General features: G+C 44.1%; 1 protein-coding gene across 1 annotated transcript in view; it reads right to left on the bottom strand.

The window, feature by feature from the left end:
• Window positions 1-18,847, bottom strand: part of SLC1A3 (solute carrier family 1 member 3) — a 162,138-nt gene that overhangs the window by 136,384 nt on the left and 6,907 nt on the right. The window contains exon 2 of the mRNA XM_038743853.1: window positions 15,765-16,048. Within this exon, the coding sequence (XP_038599781.1) occupies window positions 15,765-15,945 (181 nt within the window). The 5' untranslated portion in view covers window positions 15,946-16,048. The remainder of the gene's footprint in view (window positions 1-15,764; window positions 16,049-18,847) is intronic.

Below are 18,847 nucleotides of genomic sequence, written 5' to 3'. Positions count from 1 at the left end.
TACTAAGCACTGGGGTAGATATAAACCAAACAGACTAGACATTCCCAGTCCATTCCCACATGGGACTCACAGTCTTAAAAGTCCATTTTACAGAATGATTATCTTGTATCTACCCCAGTGCTTAGTACAATGCCAGGCACATAGGAAGTGCTTGACAAATACCATAATAATTATTACTAAGCACTGGGGTAGATATAAACCAAACAGACTAGACATTCCCAGTTCATTCCCACATGGGACTCACAGTATTAAAAGCCCATTGTACAGAATGATTATCTTGTATCTACCCCAGCGCTTAGTACAGTGCCAGGCACGTAGGAAGTGCTTGACAAATACCATAATAATTATTATTAAGCACTGGGGTAGATATAAACCAGACTAGACATTCCCAGTTCATTCCCACATGGGACTCACAGTCTTAAAAGTCCATTTTACAGAATGATTATCTTGTATCTACCCCAGCGCTTAGTACAATGCCAGGCACATGGGCAGCGCTTGACAAATACCATAATTATTATTACTAAGCACTGGGGTAGATATAAACCAGACTAGACACAGTCCATGTCCCACATGGGACTCACAGTCTTAAAAGTCCCTTTTACAGAATGATTATCTTGTATCTACCCCAGCGCTTAGTACAATGCCAGGCACATAGGAAGCGCTTGACAAATACCATAATTATTATTACTAAGCACTGGGGTAGATATAAACCAGACTAGACACAGTCCATGTCCCACATGGGACTCACAGTCTTAAAAGTCCATTTTACAGATGAGGTAACTGAGGCACAGAGAAGTTAAGTGAGTTGCCCAAGGTCATGCAACGGACAAGTGGCAGGGCCGGGATTAGAACTCAGGTCCACACCATTTGGGGCCCAGGGGCAGCTGATCCTGAGGATCCTTATAAGCTGATGAAGCTCCACCATGGTAGCCATGGTTCACCTTTTTTTCCCAAGATATTTCTCCACATCTGAATCCCTATCATCCCCACTCCAAGCATCTTCCTAGCAGAAAGTCAATTAGTGGGTGAATCCCAGGGCTGCTTCAATTAACCTTCCTTGGTTAGTGCCACTTGGGGAGGGGCTGGGGTCTGTTATTGTACTTTCCCCAAGTACTTAGTTCAGTACTTTGCACACAGCAAGCGCTCAATAAATGCCACTGATTGTGTGTACATATGTGTGTGCTTGCGTGTTTGGGAATCCAACAACAATTAGTGCAGTGTTCTGGACAGGGCAGATAGGAAGAATGAAATAAAAAGAAGGAAAAATGAAGAAAAGAGGAGCTGCTAGGGTCAACGGGTGCAGGCTGAATTTACACAAACACACAAGCACACATATATAGACACACACAATCAATGGCATTTATTGAGCGCTTGCTGGGTGCAAAGCACTGAACTAAGCACTTGGGAAGGTACAATAGTCGGTCAATTTTATTTACTGAGTGCTTACTGTGTGCAGAGCACTGTAGTAAGCGCTTGGGAGAGTACAATATAAAAGACACACTGCTTGCCCACGACAAGCTTAGTGTGCACACACACTCTCTCTCTCTCTCTCTCTCTCTCTCTCTCTCTCACACACACACACACACACACACACACACACAAAGTGGAGGCAGAGCTATGACGCTTAGCAACCCAGACTCAGGACAGGCCAGTTGGATTCCTAACCCTCACTGCCTTCATGTTCATTCATTCACTCAATCCTATTTATTAAGCGCTTACTGTGTGCAGAGCACTGTACTAAGCACTTGGAAAGTACAATTCAGCAACAGATAGAGATGATCCCTACCCAACAACAGGCTCACAGTCTAGAATGGGGGAGACAGACATCAAAACAAGTAAACAGGCATTAATAATAATAATAATGATAGCATTTATTAAGTGCTTACTATGTGCAAAGCACTGTTCTAAGCGCTGGGGAGGTTACAAGGTGAACAGGTTGTCCCACGGGGGGCTCACAGTCTTAATCCCCGTTTTACAGATGAGGTAACCGAGGCCCAGAGAAGTGAAGTGACTTGCCCAAAGTCACACGGCTGACAAGTGGCAGGCTGGGACTTGAACCCATGACCTCTGACTCCAAAGCCCGTGCTCTTTCCACCGAGCCATGCTGCTTCTCTAATAGCATCAATATAAATAAACAGTATTATAGATATATACACATTATTAATAAAATAAATAGAATTATAAACGAGTACATATATACACAAATGCTGCAGGGCGGGGAGGGGGGTAGAGCAGAGGGAGCAAGTCAGGGAGATGGGGAGGGGAGGAGAAGCAGAGGAAAAGTGGGGCTTAGTTTCAGGCTTCATAATAATAATAATGATGGCATTTGTTAAGCGCTTACTACGTGCAAAGTACTGTTCTAAGTGCTGATGTCCCAAAAGTGCCAGTTCCTTGTTAATATAAACACTCTCCCTTTCCCCGGGTGTTAATAACTTGATGAAAATGGGAGGAAGATTTTTCTGGGCCCAATGCAGCAGAATTTCTTGAGACCCTAAGACAAAGACATTTAAAAAGATTTTCAGAAGGTGTCTCCTTCTGTTCTCGGATGCTTGCTATGAAATTGGCAGGGCAGAAGGAAAATATTTGCCTGTTGAAATGCCACGTTCTTGTCCAGCCAGAATTATGGAACATAGAAGTCAATGTTCCGGAATCAATCAACCAATAGTATTTATTAATACTAATTGTGCTGTTTGTTAAGTGCTTACTATGTGCCAGGTACTGTACGAAGCGCTGGCACTGTACAAAGGGAAGCAGCGTGGCTCAGTGGAAAGAGCCCGGGCTTTGGAGTCAGAGGTCATGGGTTCAAATCCAGGCTCCGCCAATTGTCAGCTGTGTGGCTTTGGGCAAGTCACTTAACTTCTCTGTGCCTCAGTTACCTCACCTGTAAAATGAGGATTAAGACTGTGAGCCCACCGTGGGACAACCTGATCACCTTGTAACCTCCCCCGTGCTTTGAACAGTGCTTTGCACATAGTAAGCGCTTAATAAATGCCATCATTATTATTATTATTATTACAAAGCAGAGCAACTTACTCTATTACAGAGTTGGTAGATACATCCCCTGTCCACAAGGAGCTTACAGTCTAGAGGAGGAGCTTACAGACAGACATTAAAATAAATTAGAGATAGGGGAAGCAAGAGACTATAAGGGCATGTATGTATATACGTGCTGTGGGGGTGGGATTGGGGGTGGGTTTGAGTAGTGAAGTGTGTGGGTGGGTGAATGGATAGCTAGAAGGAGGCTTTGAACCTCCAACTACCACGACAATTCACCAACAAGAAGCTTGCTCTTTGGTTTTGGTTTGTCTTCTGCCTCTGGACTGTATAATGCTTATGTTGTGTGACACAAGAGTTCTTGGGCAGTAATAACAATAATAATAATAAGTACGGTATTTGATAAGCACTTACTAACATCCAAGCCGTGACCAAAACCTGCCGGTCTCAGCTCCGCAACATTGCCAAGATCCGCCCTTTCCTCTCCATCCAAACCGCTACCCTACTAATTCAAGCTCTCATCCTATCCCGTCTGGACTACTGCGCTAGCCTTCTCTCTGATCTCCCATCCTCGTGTCTCTCTCCACTTCAATCCATACTTCATGCTGCTGCCCGGATTATCTTTGTCCAGAAACGCTCTGGACATATTATTCCCCTCCTCAAAAACCTCCAATGGCTACCGATCAATCTGCGCATCAGGCAGAAACTCCTCACCCTGGGCTTCAAGGCTCTCCATCACCTCGCCCCCTCCTACCTCACCTCCCTTCTCTCCTTCTACTGCCCAGCCCGCAACCTCCGCTCCTCCACCGCTGATCTCCTCACCGTACCTCGCTCTCGCCTGTCCCGCCATCGACCCCCAGCCCACGTCATCCCCCGGGCCTGGAATGCCCTCCCTCTGCCCATCCGCCAAGCTAGCTCTCTTCCTCCCTTCAAGGCCCTGCTGAGAGCTCACCTCCTCCAGGAGGCCTTCCCAGACTGAGCCCCTTCTTTCCTCTCCCCCTCGTCCCCCTCTCCATCCCCCCGTCTTATCTCCTTCCCTTCCCCACAGCACCTGTATATATGTATATATGGTTGTACATATTTATTACTCTATTTATTTATTTATGTATTTATTTTACTTGTACATTTCTATCCTACTTATTTTATTTTGTTGGTATGTTTGGTTCTGTTCTCTGTCTCCCCCTTTTAGACTGTGAGCCCACTGTTGGGTAGGGACTGTCTCTATGTGATGCCAATTTGTACTTCCCAAGCGCTTAGTACAGTGCTCTGCACATAGTAAGCGCTCAATAAATACGATTGATTGATTGATTGATTGATTACTATGTGCCAGACACTGTATACTAAGTGCTGGGGTGGATACAGCAAGTCATTTGGGCAAGTCACTTAACTTCTCTGGGCCTCAGTTACCTCGTCTGTAAAATGGGGACTGTGAGCCCCCGCAGGACAACCTGATCACCTTGTAACGTCCCCGGCACTTAGAACAGTGTTTTGCACATAGTAAGTGCTTAATAAATGCCATTATTATTATTACAAGCAAATTGGGTTGGACACAGTCCCTGTCCCACGTGGGGCTCACAGTCATTAGAAACAGGCTTAATTTTATGCAACTCTAAGATGGGCCCTGAAATGCCGTCTGTTTTCTCACTTGGAAGATAGGAGGATCATTGCTGGGTATCTTCTACTTCCACTCTATGCTCCCAGACTTCACGGCTCCTCATAAAATAGTAAGCTTTTTTGTCTCGTTTTGTGCCGTCGAGTCGTCACCGACCCATAGTGACGCCATGGACACATCTCTCCCAGAACGCCCCATCTCCATCTGCAATCGTTCTGGCAGTGTAGCCATAGAGTTTTCTTGGTAAAAATATGGAAGTGGTTTACCATTGCCTCCTTCCGCGCAATTTCAGTCTCCACCCTCGACTCTCTCCCATGCTGCTGCTGCCCAGCATAGGTGAGTTTTGACTTGTAGCCGATTGCCTTCCACTCGCTAGCCACTGGCCAAGCTAGAAATGGAATGGGTAGGCCTCTGCTTGACTCTCCCTCCCGTAGTCGAGACTGGTAAAGCACTGGAAATTCTTCAGGTATGACCCTGAGAAGGGCAGTAAGCTTTACTATATACTAAGATTCTTCCATTGGCTCAGGTAATGAACTTCCAAGCCCTAATGACCCCAGATAGGGTCAGATTGGATCAAACACAAACAGCAGCCTAAACCTTTCTCTAGCTTCACCAAATCCTGTTTTTCCACAATCCTTCCCTCTAGACCGTGAGCTTGTTATGGGCAGGGAATGTGTCTGCTAATTCTGTTGTACTCGCCCAAGTGCTTAGTAGAGTGCTCTGCACAGAATAAATGCTCAGTAAATACAACTGATTGATCCTTCCCTTCTCCTTCAAAATCTTACTTCGGTGCTGTATGTAGTAAGCGTTCAATAAATAAAGGCCACTGAAGAAAATCTTGTCTTCACTACTGCATCAGCCTTCTCACTGATTTCCATGCCTTTTTCTCTCCCTTCACCAGACTACATTTCACTCTGTTGCCATTCTAAAACATTATCCTGGGCATGTCTTCCCACTCCTCAAAAACCTCCAGTGGTTTCCCATTCCTCTCTCCATCAAGCAAAGTGCTTAGTAGAGTGCTCTGCACAGAATAAATGCTCAGTAAATACAACTGATTGATCCTTCCCTTCTCCTTCAAAATCTTACTTGGGTGCTGTACGTAGTAAGCGTTCAATAAATAAAGGCCACTGAAGAAAATCTTGTCTTCACTACTGCATCAGCCTTCTCACTGATTTCCATGCCTTTTTCTCTCCCTTCACCAGACTACATTTCACTCTGTTGCCATTCTAAAACATTATCCTGGGCATGTCTTCCCGCTCCTCAAAAACCTCCAGTGGTTTCCCATTCCTCTCTCCATCAAGCAGAAACTTCGGACCCTTAGTTCCAAGGCTTTCGATCAGCTCTCTCTCCCCATCACTCTTCTTCTGCTACACTCCAGTTCCTGTGCTGCATTCTTCTCAGGTCAACCTAATCACTATACCTCGTTCTCAACACTCCTGTTGCCAACCTCTTGCTCTCATCCTCCTTTCTGTCTGGAGCTCCCTCCCAACTCTATTCACACCCAAAACCATCTCCAAAGCCCTTCTGAAAACACATTGCCTCCAGAAGACCTTCCCTGACTAATTCCCCAACTATCTACATTACCTCAAAATTACCCCCTGATGTGCTCATGTAAACATCTTTATACTCCATGGCTTCCTTCTATCTGTAATTTCTTTTACGATATCTCTCTCCCCCTCTAGATTGTAAACCGCTTGTAGACAAGGAGAAGCAGTGTGGCCTAGTGGACAGAAGATGGGCTTGGAAGTCAGAAGGACCTGGGTTCTAATCTCAGCTCTGCCACTTGTCTGCTGGGTGACCTTGGGCAAGTAATTTAACTTCTTGGTGACTCATCTGTAAAATGGGGATTAAGACTATGAGGTAGGGACTGTTGTCCAACCTGGTCAGCTTGTACCTATCCCACAGTACAGTACCTGGCACATAGTAAGCGCTAAATAAATACCATAAAAAAGGATCATGTCTACTAATTCTATTGTACTCTCTCAAGCACTTAGTACGGTGCTCTGATGAAGCTCAATAAATACTCTTTATTGACTAATGGATTGATCTTGGGATGAGTCTTCCTTCATCGAGACATGTGGGACACTACAAAAGAAAGAATAAGTTCCTGACCCACTAAGAGCTTATACTTGAATAGATAAGGCATACCTAAAAATATTTACAAATAGAGTATTCAGAATAAATTATGGAATATACAATTAAAATGAACACATATGTATGCATGCTAAGGATAATAATAATAACAGTAATTGTTAAGCTCTTGCTATGGGACAGGCGCTGTACTAAGCTCTGGGGTAGATACAAGATAATCGGGTTGGACGCAGTCCCTGTCCCACATGGGGCTCACAGTCTTAATCCACATTTTACAGATGAGGAAACAGACACAGAGAAGTGAAGTGACTTGCCCAAGGCCACACAGAAGACACATTTATTTATTTATATGAAGTCTGTCTCCTCTCTAATAATAATAATAATAATGATGATGATGGCATTTCTTAAGCGCTTACTATGTGCTAAGCAATGTTCTTAGTGCTAGGGTAGATACAGGGTAATCAGGTTGTCCCATGTGGGGCTCACAGTCTTAAACCCCACTTTACAGATGACATAATCGAGGCACAGAGAAGTTAAGTGACTTGCCCAAGGTCACCCAGCAGACAAGTGGCAGAGCCAAGATTAGAACCCACAACCTTTGACTCCCAAGCCCGTGCTCTTTCCACAAAGCCACGCTGCTTCTCAACTGTAAGCTCGTTGTGGGCAGGGAATGTGACTGTTTATTGTTATATTGTACTCTCCCAAGTGCTTAGTACAGTGCTCTGCACACAGTAAGTGCTCAATAAATACAACTGACTGAATGAATGAATGAATGAACGAACCTAGGTCCTTCTGAGTTCCAGGCTTGTGCTCTTCCCAGTAGGCCACACTGCTTCTCATCATCACCATCATCATCATCATCAATCGTATTTATTGAGCACTTACTATGTGCAGAGCACTGTACTAAGCGCTTGGGAAGTACAAATTGGCAACATATAGAGACAGTCCCTACCCAACAGTGGGCTCACAGTCTAAAAGGGGGAGACAGAGAACAAAACCAAACATACTAACAAAATAAAATAAATAGGATAGATATGTACAAGTAAAATAAATAGAGTAATAAATATGTATGTATTTGTATGTATATCACCATAATAATAACTGTGGTATTTGTTAAGAGTGTACTATTAAGAGAGAAGGAGCATGGCTCAGTGGAAAGAGCACGGGCTTTGGAGTCAGAGGTCATGGGTTCAAATCCTGGCTCCGCCAATTGTCAGCTGTGTGACTCTGGGCAAGTCACTTGACTTCTCTGTGCCTCGGTTACCTCATCTGTAAAATGGGAATTAAGACTGTGAGCCCCCCGTGGGACAACCTGATCACCTTGTAACCTCCCTGGAACTTAGAACAGTGCTTTGCCCATAGTAAGTGCTTAATAAATGCCATTATTATTATTATTACTGCATGCCAGACACTGTACTGAGCACTGGGGGAGAAACAAGGAAATGGGTTGGACATAGTCCAGTCCCCACATGGGGCTCACAGTCTCAATCCCCATTTTATGGATGAGGTAACTAAGGTACCGAGAAGCAAAGTGACTCGGGGGACCCCCGGTCCTTCTGACTCCCAAGCCCCTGCTCTATCCACTGAGCAGCTCTGCTTCTCCATCATCTCTTGGTTCGTGGTTACCAAGGTAGCTACCTTACAAATGATGCACCGGGGGCAAAAATGACTTCAGTCTCTCTGCTTCCCCAGAATCAATGGGGGATTCCCACTGACTCCTGATGCTCCACCACATGTCTGCTGTGTGACCTTGGGCAAGTCACTTAACTTCTCTGAGCTTCAGTTACCTCATCTGTAAAATGGGATTAAGACGGTGAGCCCCACGTGGGACAACCTGATCACCTTGTAACCACCCCAGGGCTTAGAACAGTGCTTTGCACATAGTAAGCTCTTAACAAATGCCATCATTATTAGGTTGTATGGTCCTTGAGGGCAGGGAGCAGATCTACTTTGACTGAACTCTTCCAAGCACTGATCAAGTGCTATTGATGATGATGATGACAACATGCTCAGGAAAACTTTCAAGTGAGACTATGAGCTAAGTGCCAGAATAAACAGAGAAGCAGCAGAAGTGGATAGAGCTCGGGCCTGGGTGTCAGAAGGTCATAGGTTCTAATCCCGACACCACCATTTGTCTGCTGGGCAATCACTTCACTTCTCTGGGCCTCAGTTACCTCATCTGTAAAATTGGGACTAAGACTGTGAGCCCCACATAGTACAGGGACTGTGTCCAACCCAATTTGCTCTATTCACACCAGCGCTTAGTACAGTGCCTGGCACATAGTGGGTGCTTAACAAATACCATAAGAATAATTATTATTATTACTTACCATATATTTTCAAGCATTCACCCCATTTAACCATTCCAGGGACAAAACTTCAAGTTCCAGCAGCCTCCAACAGAAGTTTGGGGATCTGCTCCCCGTGGCCAGGGAACATGTCTCAAACTTCTTTTGGCTCTCCCAGGTGCTTAGTACAGTGCACTGCCCTCGGGTTGGGAGTCAGGGGTCATGGGTTCTAATCCCAGCTCGGCCACTTATCAGCTGTGTGACTTTGGACAAGTCACTTAACTTCTCTGTGCCTCAGTTAGCTCATCTGTAAAAGGGGGATTAAGACTGTGAGCCCCACGTGGGACAACCTGATTACCTTGTATCTACCCCAGAGCTTAGAACAGGGCTTGGCACAAAGTAAGCGCTTAATACCATCATCATCATGAACACTGCCACTATTGAATGAGATTTTCCCACTGCAGTGCCCAATAGACTTCATCATTTAACAAGGTTGCAACAGTGTTGGGAAATGAAAAAAGTACCTCTTAAATCCCTAAAAAGATCGTTCCCTTCCACTGATTTACCCCTTTTAATGGGCAGTGGTTTCTGCCAGTTCATTGAGTTCAGGATCCTGCAAGTCCTTTATCCACAGTTCTAACCCTGGATTAGCTGGTCCCAGCCCTCAAAGCTACTTGATGCTTGGCACTGCAGTCCTTCAATTTGTCCTTTTGTCCCCACCTCACTGTCTCTGCTGGGAAACTCGGAGAGTTCAGGTGAACGATCCAAGTTAATTTCCTTTCCGCCAACGCACTTGTGAAAGTACTATCCTTCTTTGCGTACTTGGCAAGCGGGTGGTAATGAAATGTTTCTACAGCTTCGTTTGATTCTGTATTCTTCCGCCTAATATTCTTCTCCTTAACTCCACCTCTATATCACCAGAAAGGGCACACATTCATTTTACACCCCTCACACACAAAAAAAACCACTAATATGCCCGTTTTCTTATTTTCCCCAGTCATTTTTGCTACGGGAAGGAAGTGAACAAAAGCAACCCTGAAGTTCAGAATGATAGAGGTTAGAGTTCATCTCCTCTCTTCGATCACTAGATCTTTTAATTTTCCTTAGCACATTCTTGGGTGGTAGCAAACAAACTGGGGACAATGTCAAGACAAGGGCACCCCCGATTTATCAATCAATCAATCATATTTATTGAGCGCTTACTATGTGCAGAGCACTGTACTAAGCGCTTGGGAAGTACAAATTGGCAACACATAGAGACAGCACCAGAGAGGGCACACATTCATTTTACACCCCTCACACACACAAAAAAACACTAATATGCCCGTTTTCTTATTTTCCCCAGTCACTTTTTGCTACGGGAAGGAAGTGAACAAAAGCAACCCTGAAGTTCAGAATGATAGAGGTTGCAGTTCATCTCCTCTCTTCGATCACTAGATCTTTTAATTTTCCTCGGCACATTCATGGGTGGTAGCAAACAAACTGGGGACAATGTCAAGACAAGGGCACCCCCGATTTATCAATCAATCAATCAATCGTATTTATTGAGCGCTTACTATGTGCAGAGCACTGTACTAAGCGCTTGGGAAGTACAAATTGGCAACACATAGAGACAGTCCCTACCCAACAGTGGGCTCACAGTCTAAAAGATTTATCTTTCCCCGCAGATGTCAACAAGCCACCACAGCAACAGGCTCCATCCGCACTAGTGAATCGATAGACAGAGTGCTACATCTGAGACTTCCTCTGCTGGGCCGTCTATTTGATCATCCAGAGCCTCGCAGTTGAGACCCCAATGGTCTCACCACTTGCCAATGAGTTCATTTTGATCCCTCTTCATTAGTGTTTCCTTGCCGCTCTCGCCCATCCTTGGATTTCATTCAGGAAAAACAGTCAAAAGGACTCCGGTCAATAGAGTAGTAGTAATGGTCTTCATTGAGCCTCCACTGGGTACAATGTGCTGTATTAAAGGCTTGGGAAAGTACTGAACTGAGAGTCGGCCAAGAGTCTTTACAATTCTCATGGCTCTCCAGAAGGGAAGTCTTGGGAGGGAGCCCGTCAGAGAAGCAAACCTACAAGGGGATGCACTCTACCTAACCGAGACTGCCCCGAGTGAGCTTTTTGAAAAAGAAAATCCCCTAACTTCGTGCCTAAATAAAAATAATTGTGGTATTTGTTAAAGTGCTTACTGTGTGCCGGGCACTGTACTAAGCGTTGTTGTGGATACAAGCAAATCAGGGTGGACATGGCCCCTGTCCCACATGGGACTGTGACCTTTTAGACTGTGAGCCCACTGTTGGGTAGGGACTGTCTCTATATGTTGCCAATTTGTACTTCCCAAGCGCTTAGTACAGTGCTCTGCACATAGTAAGCGCTCAATAAATACGATTGATGATGATGATGGGGCTCACAGTCTCAATCCCCATTTTACAGATGAGACAGCTGAGGCCAGGAGAAGTGAAGTTACTTGCCCAGGGTCACACAGCAGACTAGTGGCGGAGCCAGGATTGGAACCCATGACCTTCTGACTCCCAGGGCTGTGCTCTATCCATTATACCATGCAGCCTCGTCCCCATCCACCCCAGGATAGTCTGTCAGTCAGTCAGTCAGTCGTATTTATTGAGTGCTTACTGTGTGTAGAACACAGAACTAAGTGGTTGCATGAGTGTGTGACTTTGGGCAAGTCACTTAACTTCTTTGTGCCTCAGTTCCCTCATCTGTAAAATGGGGATAAAGACTGTGAGCCCCCCGTGGGACAACCTGATCACCTTGTAACCTCCCCAGGGCTTAGAACAGTGCTTTCCCCACAGCACCTGCATATGTTTGTAAGTATTTATTACTCTATTTATTTTACTTGTACATATTTACTATTCTATTTATTTTATTTTGTTAATATGTTTTGTTTTGTTGTCCGTCTCCCCCTTCTAGACTGTGAGCCCGCTGTTGCGTAGGAACCATCTCTATATGTTGCCAACTTGGACTTCCCAAGCGCTTAGTACGGCGCTCTGCACACAGTAAGCGCTCAATAAATACTATTGAATGAATGAATGCTTTGCACGTAGTAAGCGCTTAATAAATGCCATCATTCTTATTATTACAATATAATAATATAACGGAAACATTCCCTGCCCATAACGAGCCTACAGTCTAGAGGGGGAGACTGACATTAATATAAACAAATTACAGCTAAGTAATAACAATATTAATGGTATTTGTTAAGCACTTCCTATGTGCTAGGCACTGTTCTAAGCGCTGGGGTAGATTCTAGGTAATCAGGATGTCCCACGTGGGGCTCACAGTCTCAATCCCCATTTTACAGATGAGGTAACTGAAGCACAGAGAAGTTAAATGACTTGCCCAAGATCACACAGCAGACAAGTGACGGAGCCAGGATTAGAACCCATGACCTCTGGTTCCCAGGCCCATGCTCTTGCTACTAGGCCATGCTAATAATAATAATAGCATTTGTTAAGCACTTACTATGAGCAAAGCAATGTTCTAAGCGCTGGGGGAGGGGTACAAGGTGATCAGGTCACTTGGGGCTCACAGTCTTAATCCCCATTTTACAGATGAGGGAACTGAGGCTCAGAGAAGTTAAGTGACTTGCCCAGGGTCACACAGCAGACATGTGGCCGAGCTGGGATTAGAACCTATGACCTATGCTAAGTGCTGTGGGGCTGGGAGGGGGATGAGTAAAGTAAGGAAGTCAGCGTGACGCAGAAGGGAATGAAAGACGAGGAAAAGTGGGACTCAGTCTGGGAAGGCCTCTTGGAGGGGATGCACTTTCAATAAGACTTTGAATGGGGGACAGGGAGGGGGAAGGAGTAATTGTCAGATATAAGAAGGATGGCATTCCAGGCCAGAGGCAGGACATGGGCGAGGGGTCGGCGGCAAGAAGGGTAAGACTGAGGTACATCGAGAAGGTTGCCATTAGAGGAGCGAAGTGTGCGGGCGACGCCCCCACCCATTCTCTAATGTTACAATGTTATATTAAGTTGCTGTTTTCCCTGGATCACATTCCAATCCCCCTGATTCAATCAATCAATCAATCAATCAATCAATCGTATTTATTGAGCGCTTACTATGTGCAGAGCACTGTACTAAGCGCTTGGGAAGTACAAATTGGCAACACAGAGACAGTCCCTACCCAACGGTGGGCTCACAGTCTAAAAGGGGGAGACAGAGAACAGAACCAAACATACCAACAAAATTAAATAAATAGGATAGAAATGTACAAGTAAAATAAATAAATAAATAAATAGATAGATTCAACAACAGCAAACTGTCCTGCTTCCACATTGGCAATTTCTGTTGGGTTCAGAAAGGGACCCAGTCTTAAAATGGCAACCAGTCTCTTGAAACCTGTCATCTTCCCTCCTTCAACCGGCACCTAAATTCTCCAATAATCTCTTTTACTCAGTTGAGTTCACTAACCTGCTGAGTATCCGACCTATCATTCTCCCATACTTAGCAGCAGCTCAAGACGAAGCACCCTGGGTGGCACATCATCATCATCATCATCAATCGTATTTATTGAGCGCTTACTATGTGCAGAGCACTGTACTAAGCGCTTGGGAAGTACAAATTGGCAACATATAGAGACAGTCCCTACCCAACAGTGGGCTCACAGTCTAAAAGGGGGGAGACAGAGAACAAAACCAAACATACAAACAAAATAAAATAAATAGAATAGATATGTACAAATAAAATAGAGTAAAAAAAATATGTACAAACATATATACATATATACAGGTGCTGTGGGGAAGGGAAGGAGGTAAGATGGGGGGATGGAGAGGGGGACGAGGGGGAGAGGAAGGAAGGGGCTCAGTCTGGGAAGGCCTCCTGGAGGAGGTGAGCTCTCTGGGCTTCTAACTTCCAAGGGAGACACACTTCCCACTCCCATCCTGACCCAGAAAAGTCTTGGATGAGTTCTGAGCCCAGGAAAGGTGGTTAAGAGTTGCTGCTTAGGAAATCAAACTTCTCTCCACCTCTTCTTACACTATGTAGGTCTATACCTAGGCTCAGGAGACATGGATTTATCCAATTTTCGTCTCAGTCTGGGTGGTCCTAAAAAGGTTCAATATTTTGAAAATCCAGTGTGACCCCAGACCTCATTATTCCCCAAAAGAATGTCGATTAACTGCTAAAACCGGCAATGGTTTGGTACTTTCACAGCGGAGCCCTTCTACTTGTTCCTTTTAGCCGAGTGGAGGGTAAGCAAGATGGCAACACCTTTCAATCACTGCAGATTTGAACCTCGTGACCTATTCCTTAGGCTATCCAGGACCTTGTTATTAAATATACGTCTTCTCGTTATTGAACATCTCCAAGCCCTCCTTTTTACAACTAGCACCGGTCATAGCTGCTATTATGAGAACATCAAAGAAGCGACGTGCTGATCTAAGACCTTGTAATGACTAGCCCTTTTCTGTGGTATTTGCAACTGTAAAACCTACACGTTTGCAGGTTTCTGGCCTCTCACTTATTCTCTATGGGAGACACTAATTAATTGCCGAGGATCTTGGCAAATGCGAAGTCGGTATTGAAAACGGTTAACAAATTGTTCTGTCTGGTAAGAGTTAATGGCATTTACAAGTAACTTGTAAACAGTTCACTGGGAAAATATTAAAAGTCAGTGTTCCATTTATGAAAGTAACTAGGACTTTGGCCAACTCGGAGGAGATATTTCTGCTTAAAATCAGTGACTAAAATACAAATTTTCAGTTTTAGACATGTGCATAGCTGTAGTGAAAAAAAACCCCAAATCAGTGTGTCACAGTCTAAAGTCATGAATAATGTACTCTTACAAAGCTACATCTGAGTATCATAATCTATACCTTGACAGAAACTTGATTATAAATATTCATTTTACACCACAACATGAGAGCAAAATAATTTCTGAGGTCATAATTTTCATACCAGACTCATCTCACAAAAACACCAAATGTAAATGACAATTAAATTTTTGGTCAGTCAGAATGAATTGACTTTGGTTAAAAAATAATAATAATCCTTTCCAAAAGCCTAATCAGCATTCTAAGAGTGCACCAGAAGATCAAGTGAATTAAATGTCTTAGTATGATTCTAATGTTCATTTAGAATTTTGTTCAACAAAAATCCCAATGTGTCATTATTTGCAAATTATTGTCAACTAACTTTCAACAATCCCTAATTAATAACAGACTGAAACATTTCATCTTATTTGGATCTGACAGCCCTACTGAGCAGGCTTTCCAAAGAATCTAATGAAAAGATGCATATGTAAACATGGCAGGGTTAAAGGAAATGCATTTTAAATTTAGCTTTCACAATTATTTGATTATGCATGGAATTTGGTAGCACAAAAAAATTAAGCCTGTGAGTCCAACCTTCAATCCAGTAGTTGGCTTGGATTCAAATCTGCTAATTGTACGAGTTAGTTAAGTGGAAGCGACTTTGCACGGTGCTTGTATTTTGGCAGCAGCTTGCTTTTTTTCTCCCCACCTCACATTGTTCTGCTTTCTGATTAAATTATAGTCAGGTTCATCCTGAGTTAGATGAGGTGGAAGAACAGTCTTTCCCTAGTGATTTACTCCTTTCAGTGGCACCTACTGACACGTTCTCAAAAAATTCCCACGTCTTTACTAAACACCATAGCAACAAGCTGTCGTTCTAGAAAACACGCATCTAGAGAAAACTCGAGATCTTACTCTAAAAATCAACCACCGCGTTACTCGACTCTTTCCCTTGATATCAAATGCTTGGGGGAATGAGATCCAATTATTGATCAAGTTACTCACCCACGATGACAGCAGTGACAGTGAGGAGCACAAAGGCGTTCCGGAACAGATAGTTTTTAACATCCTCCTTGGTGATATTTTGCACTTTTTTCTTGGCCAAGAGCGTCCGTTTGCGGACCCCTTGCTGGAAACGCTCCATCCTGCCCTGGAGCCGGGGTTCTTCTCCATTACTTTTAGTCATTGAAACCGCAAGGTCTTTCTTCTTCGAAGCGTCGCACTTACTTCCAAAACTCTCCCGGCGCAATCAAAAGTGCTTCTCTTGCAGGGTGCCCGAGAAAGCACAGCTGAAACACAAGAAACACAGAACTCAGAGTTACAAATTCCAGAGTCATGATCACAGAGGCACATACAGGCGAAATAGTGGATATTTCTATGTACGAATACGAACATAAACATCAGATTTGGAAAATCTTCCTAGGGAGAGCCAACGATATTTCTCAATTGCCAAGCCTGGTTAATGAACTGAATGTACCTTTTTGATTTTGCACGCATGAGCGAAATGTGGCCAAATACTGGAAAAAGATGCACCCATATATAGCCACTGAGCACATACCACGCATACACATATACACACACCACACAAGCATTTTAAAAGCTTCAACTGCCTTGAAGTTCGCATATCCAGAAGACTTTGTATTTTTGTTATTTCTTGTAATTATCAGTGACCTAAACCCTCTGGCTCTTTCTGCGCTGGGGCAGCTATATGTCAAATAGCAAAATCATTACTTTAACACGTGCTGTATTAGGGAGGTGCATTTGGCAGTTTTATATGCGGATTTCCATGAAACGTGTAAAGTTCCCTGAACACATCTGTAAAATATCAGAGGATGTAACCCATTGTCATTTGGATTACAACCACAAACCATAGATTAGCCCTGATTTCTAGTTGGAGGAGGAAATACATGGATGGGTCCTTTCGATTGAAATTTTTGCTCTAAAGGTTTTGGACACCCATAAAGCTTTCTTTGAAGTTTCCTGGTCTGAGAAAAAAGTGAATTAATTTTTCTCTCCCGACTGTATTGTCATTTCAGATCAATCAATCAGTTGAATTTATTAATGTCTGTCTCCCCCTCTAGACTGTAAGCTGGTTCTGGGCAGGGAAGGTGTCTGTTATATTGTTCTCTCCCAGGCTCTAAATACATTGGTCTGCACAATAAATGATTGAACGATTGATAAGGTCCTAGGAAGTCAATCAGGGCAGGCTTCGTGGAGGAGGTAGGAATTTTAGAAGGGCCTGGAATGTGGGAAGAGCTGGGGTCTGTCGGATTAGGGTTGGGAGGGAGTCCCAAGCCCGGAGAATGGTATGGGAACTGAAGAAAGAGAAAGAAAAGGGAGGTTCAATCAGTTAATCAATGGCATTTACTGAGTCCTTACTGTAGGCAGAGCACTGTACTAAGCGCTTGGGAGAGTACAATATAACAATATAGCAGACGCATTCCCTACCTATAACGAGCTTACAGTCTCTTAGGAGATCTGAGCCTCTCTGCAAGCCTCCCATTCCCCAGATGAACAGGAAGAGATAAGGAACGGAATAGTAGAATAATAATAATGATGATGATGAAATATGTTACGCGCTTACTATGTGCCAAGCTCTGTTCTAAGCGCTGGGGTAGATACGAGGTCATCAGGTTGTCATTCTTTCATTCATTCATTCAATCGTATTTATTGAGCGCTTACTGTGTGCAGAGCACTGTACTAAGCGCTTGGGAAGTACAAATTGGCAACAGATAGAGACGGTCCCTACCCAACAATGGGCTCACAGTCTAGAAGGGGAGCACAGACAACAAAACAAAACAAGTAGACAGGTGGTAATAATGTCAGTAATTGTTCAGCGCTTACAAAGTGCCAGGCACTGTTCTAAGCGCTGGGGTAGATACATGGGAATCAGGTTGTCCCATGTGGGGCTCACGGTCTTCGTCCCCATTTTACAGATGAGGTTACTGAGGCACAGAGAAGTTCATCATCATCAATCGTATTTATTGAGCGCTTACTGTGTGCAGAGCACTGTACTAAGCGCTTGGGAAGTACAAGTTGGCAACATATAGAGACAGTCCCTACCCAACAGCAGGCTCACAGTCTAAAAGGGGGAGACAGAGAACAAAACCAAACATACTAACAAAATAAAATAAATAGAATAGATATGTACAAGTAAAATAAATAAATAAATAAATAAATAGAGTAATAAATATGTACAAACATATATACATATATACAGGTGCTGTGGGGAAGGGAAGGAGGTAAGATGGGGGGATGGAGAGGGGGACGAGGGGAGAGGAAGGAAGGGGCTCAGTCTGGGAAGGCCTCCTGGAGGAGGGGAGCTCTCAGTAGGGCCTTGAAGGGAGGAAGAGAGCTAGCTTGGCGGATGGGCAGAGGGAGGGAATAAGAAGAAGAAGTTACGTGACTTGCCCAAGGTCACACAGCTGGCAAGTGTGATTCGAACCCATGACCTCTGACTCCCAAGAGTGGCGGAGTGGGGATTAGATCCACGTCCTCTGACTTGACACTCATCGGGACCAGTGGGAATAATAATAATAATAATAATAATGGCATTTATTAAGTGCTTACTATGTGCAAAGCACTTTTCTAAGTGCTGGAGAAGTTACAAGGTGATCAGGTTGTCCCACGGGGGGCTCACAGTCTTAATCCCCATTTTACAGATGAGGGAACTGAGGCACAGGGAAGGTGCCTCATCTCCCGGCCACCCCATTTGCCCATATTCATTCGATCGGATTTATTGAGCACTTATTGTGTGCAGAGCACTGTACCCACCTCTGGCCTGGAATTCCCTCCTCCTTCCCCCATATACGGCTAGTCCACCACTCTCCCCACTTTTAAAGCCTTATTAAAATCACAGCTCCTCCAAGAGATCTTCCCCAACCAACTTGTAATAATAATAATAATAATAATAATAATGGCATTTGTTAAGCGCTTACTATGTGCAAAGCACTGTTCTAAGCGCTGGGGAGGATACAAGGTGATCAGGTTGTCCCATATGGGGCTCACAGTCTTAATCCCCATTTTACAGATGAGGGAACTGAGGCCCAGAGAAGTGAAGTGACTTGCCCAAAGTCACACAGCTGACA

Source organism: Tachyglossus aculeatus, chromosome 3, assembly GCF_015852505.1.
Source record: "Tachyglossus aculeatus isolate mTacAcu1 chromosome 3, mTacAcu1.pri, whole genome shotgun sequence".
NCBI lineage: Eukaryota > Metazoa > Chordata > Mammalia > Monotremata > Tachyglossidae > Tachyglossus > Tachyglossus aculeatus.
Note: the sequence above shows the minus strand (reverse complement) of the source record. Positions and strands in the feature narration are given on the sequence as shown.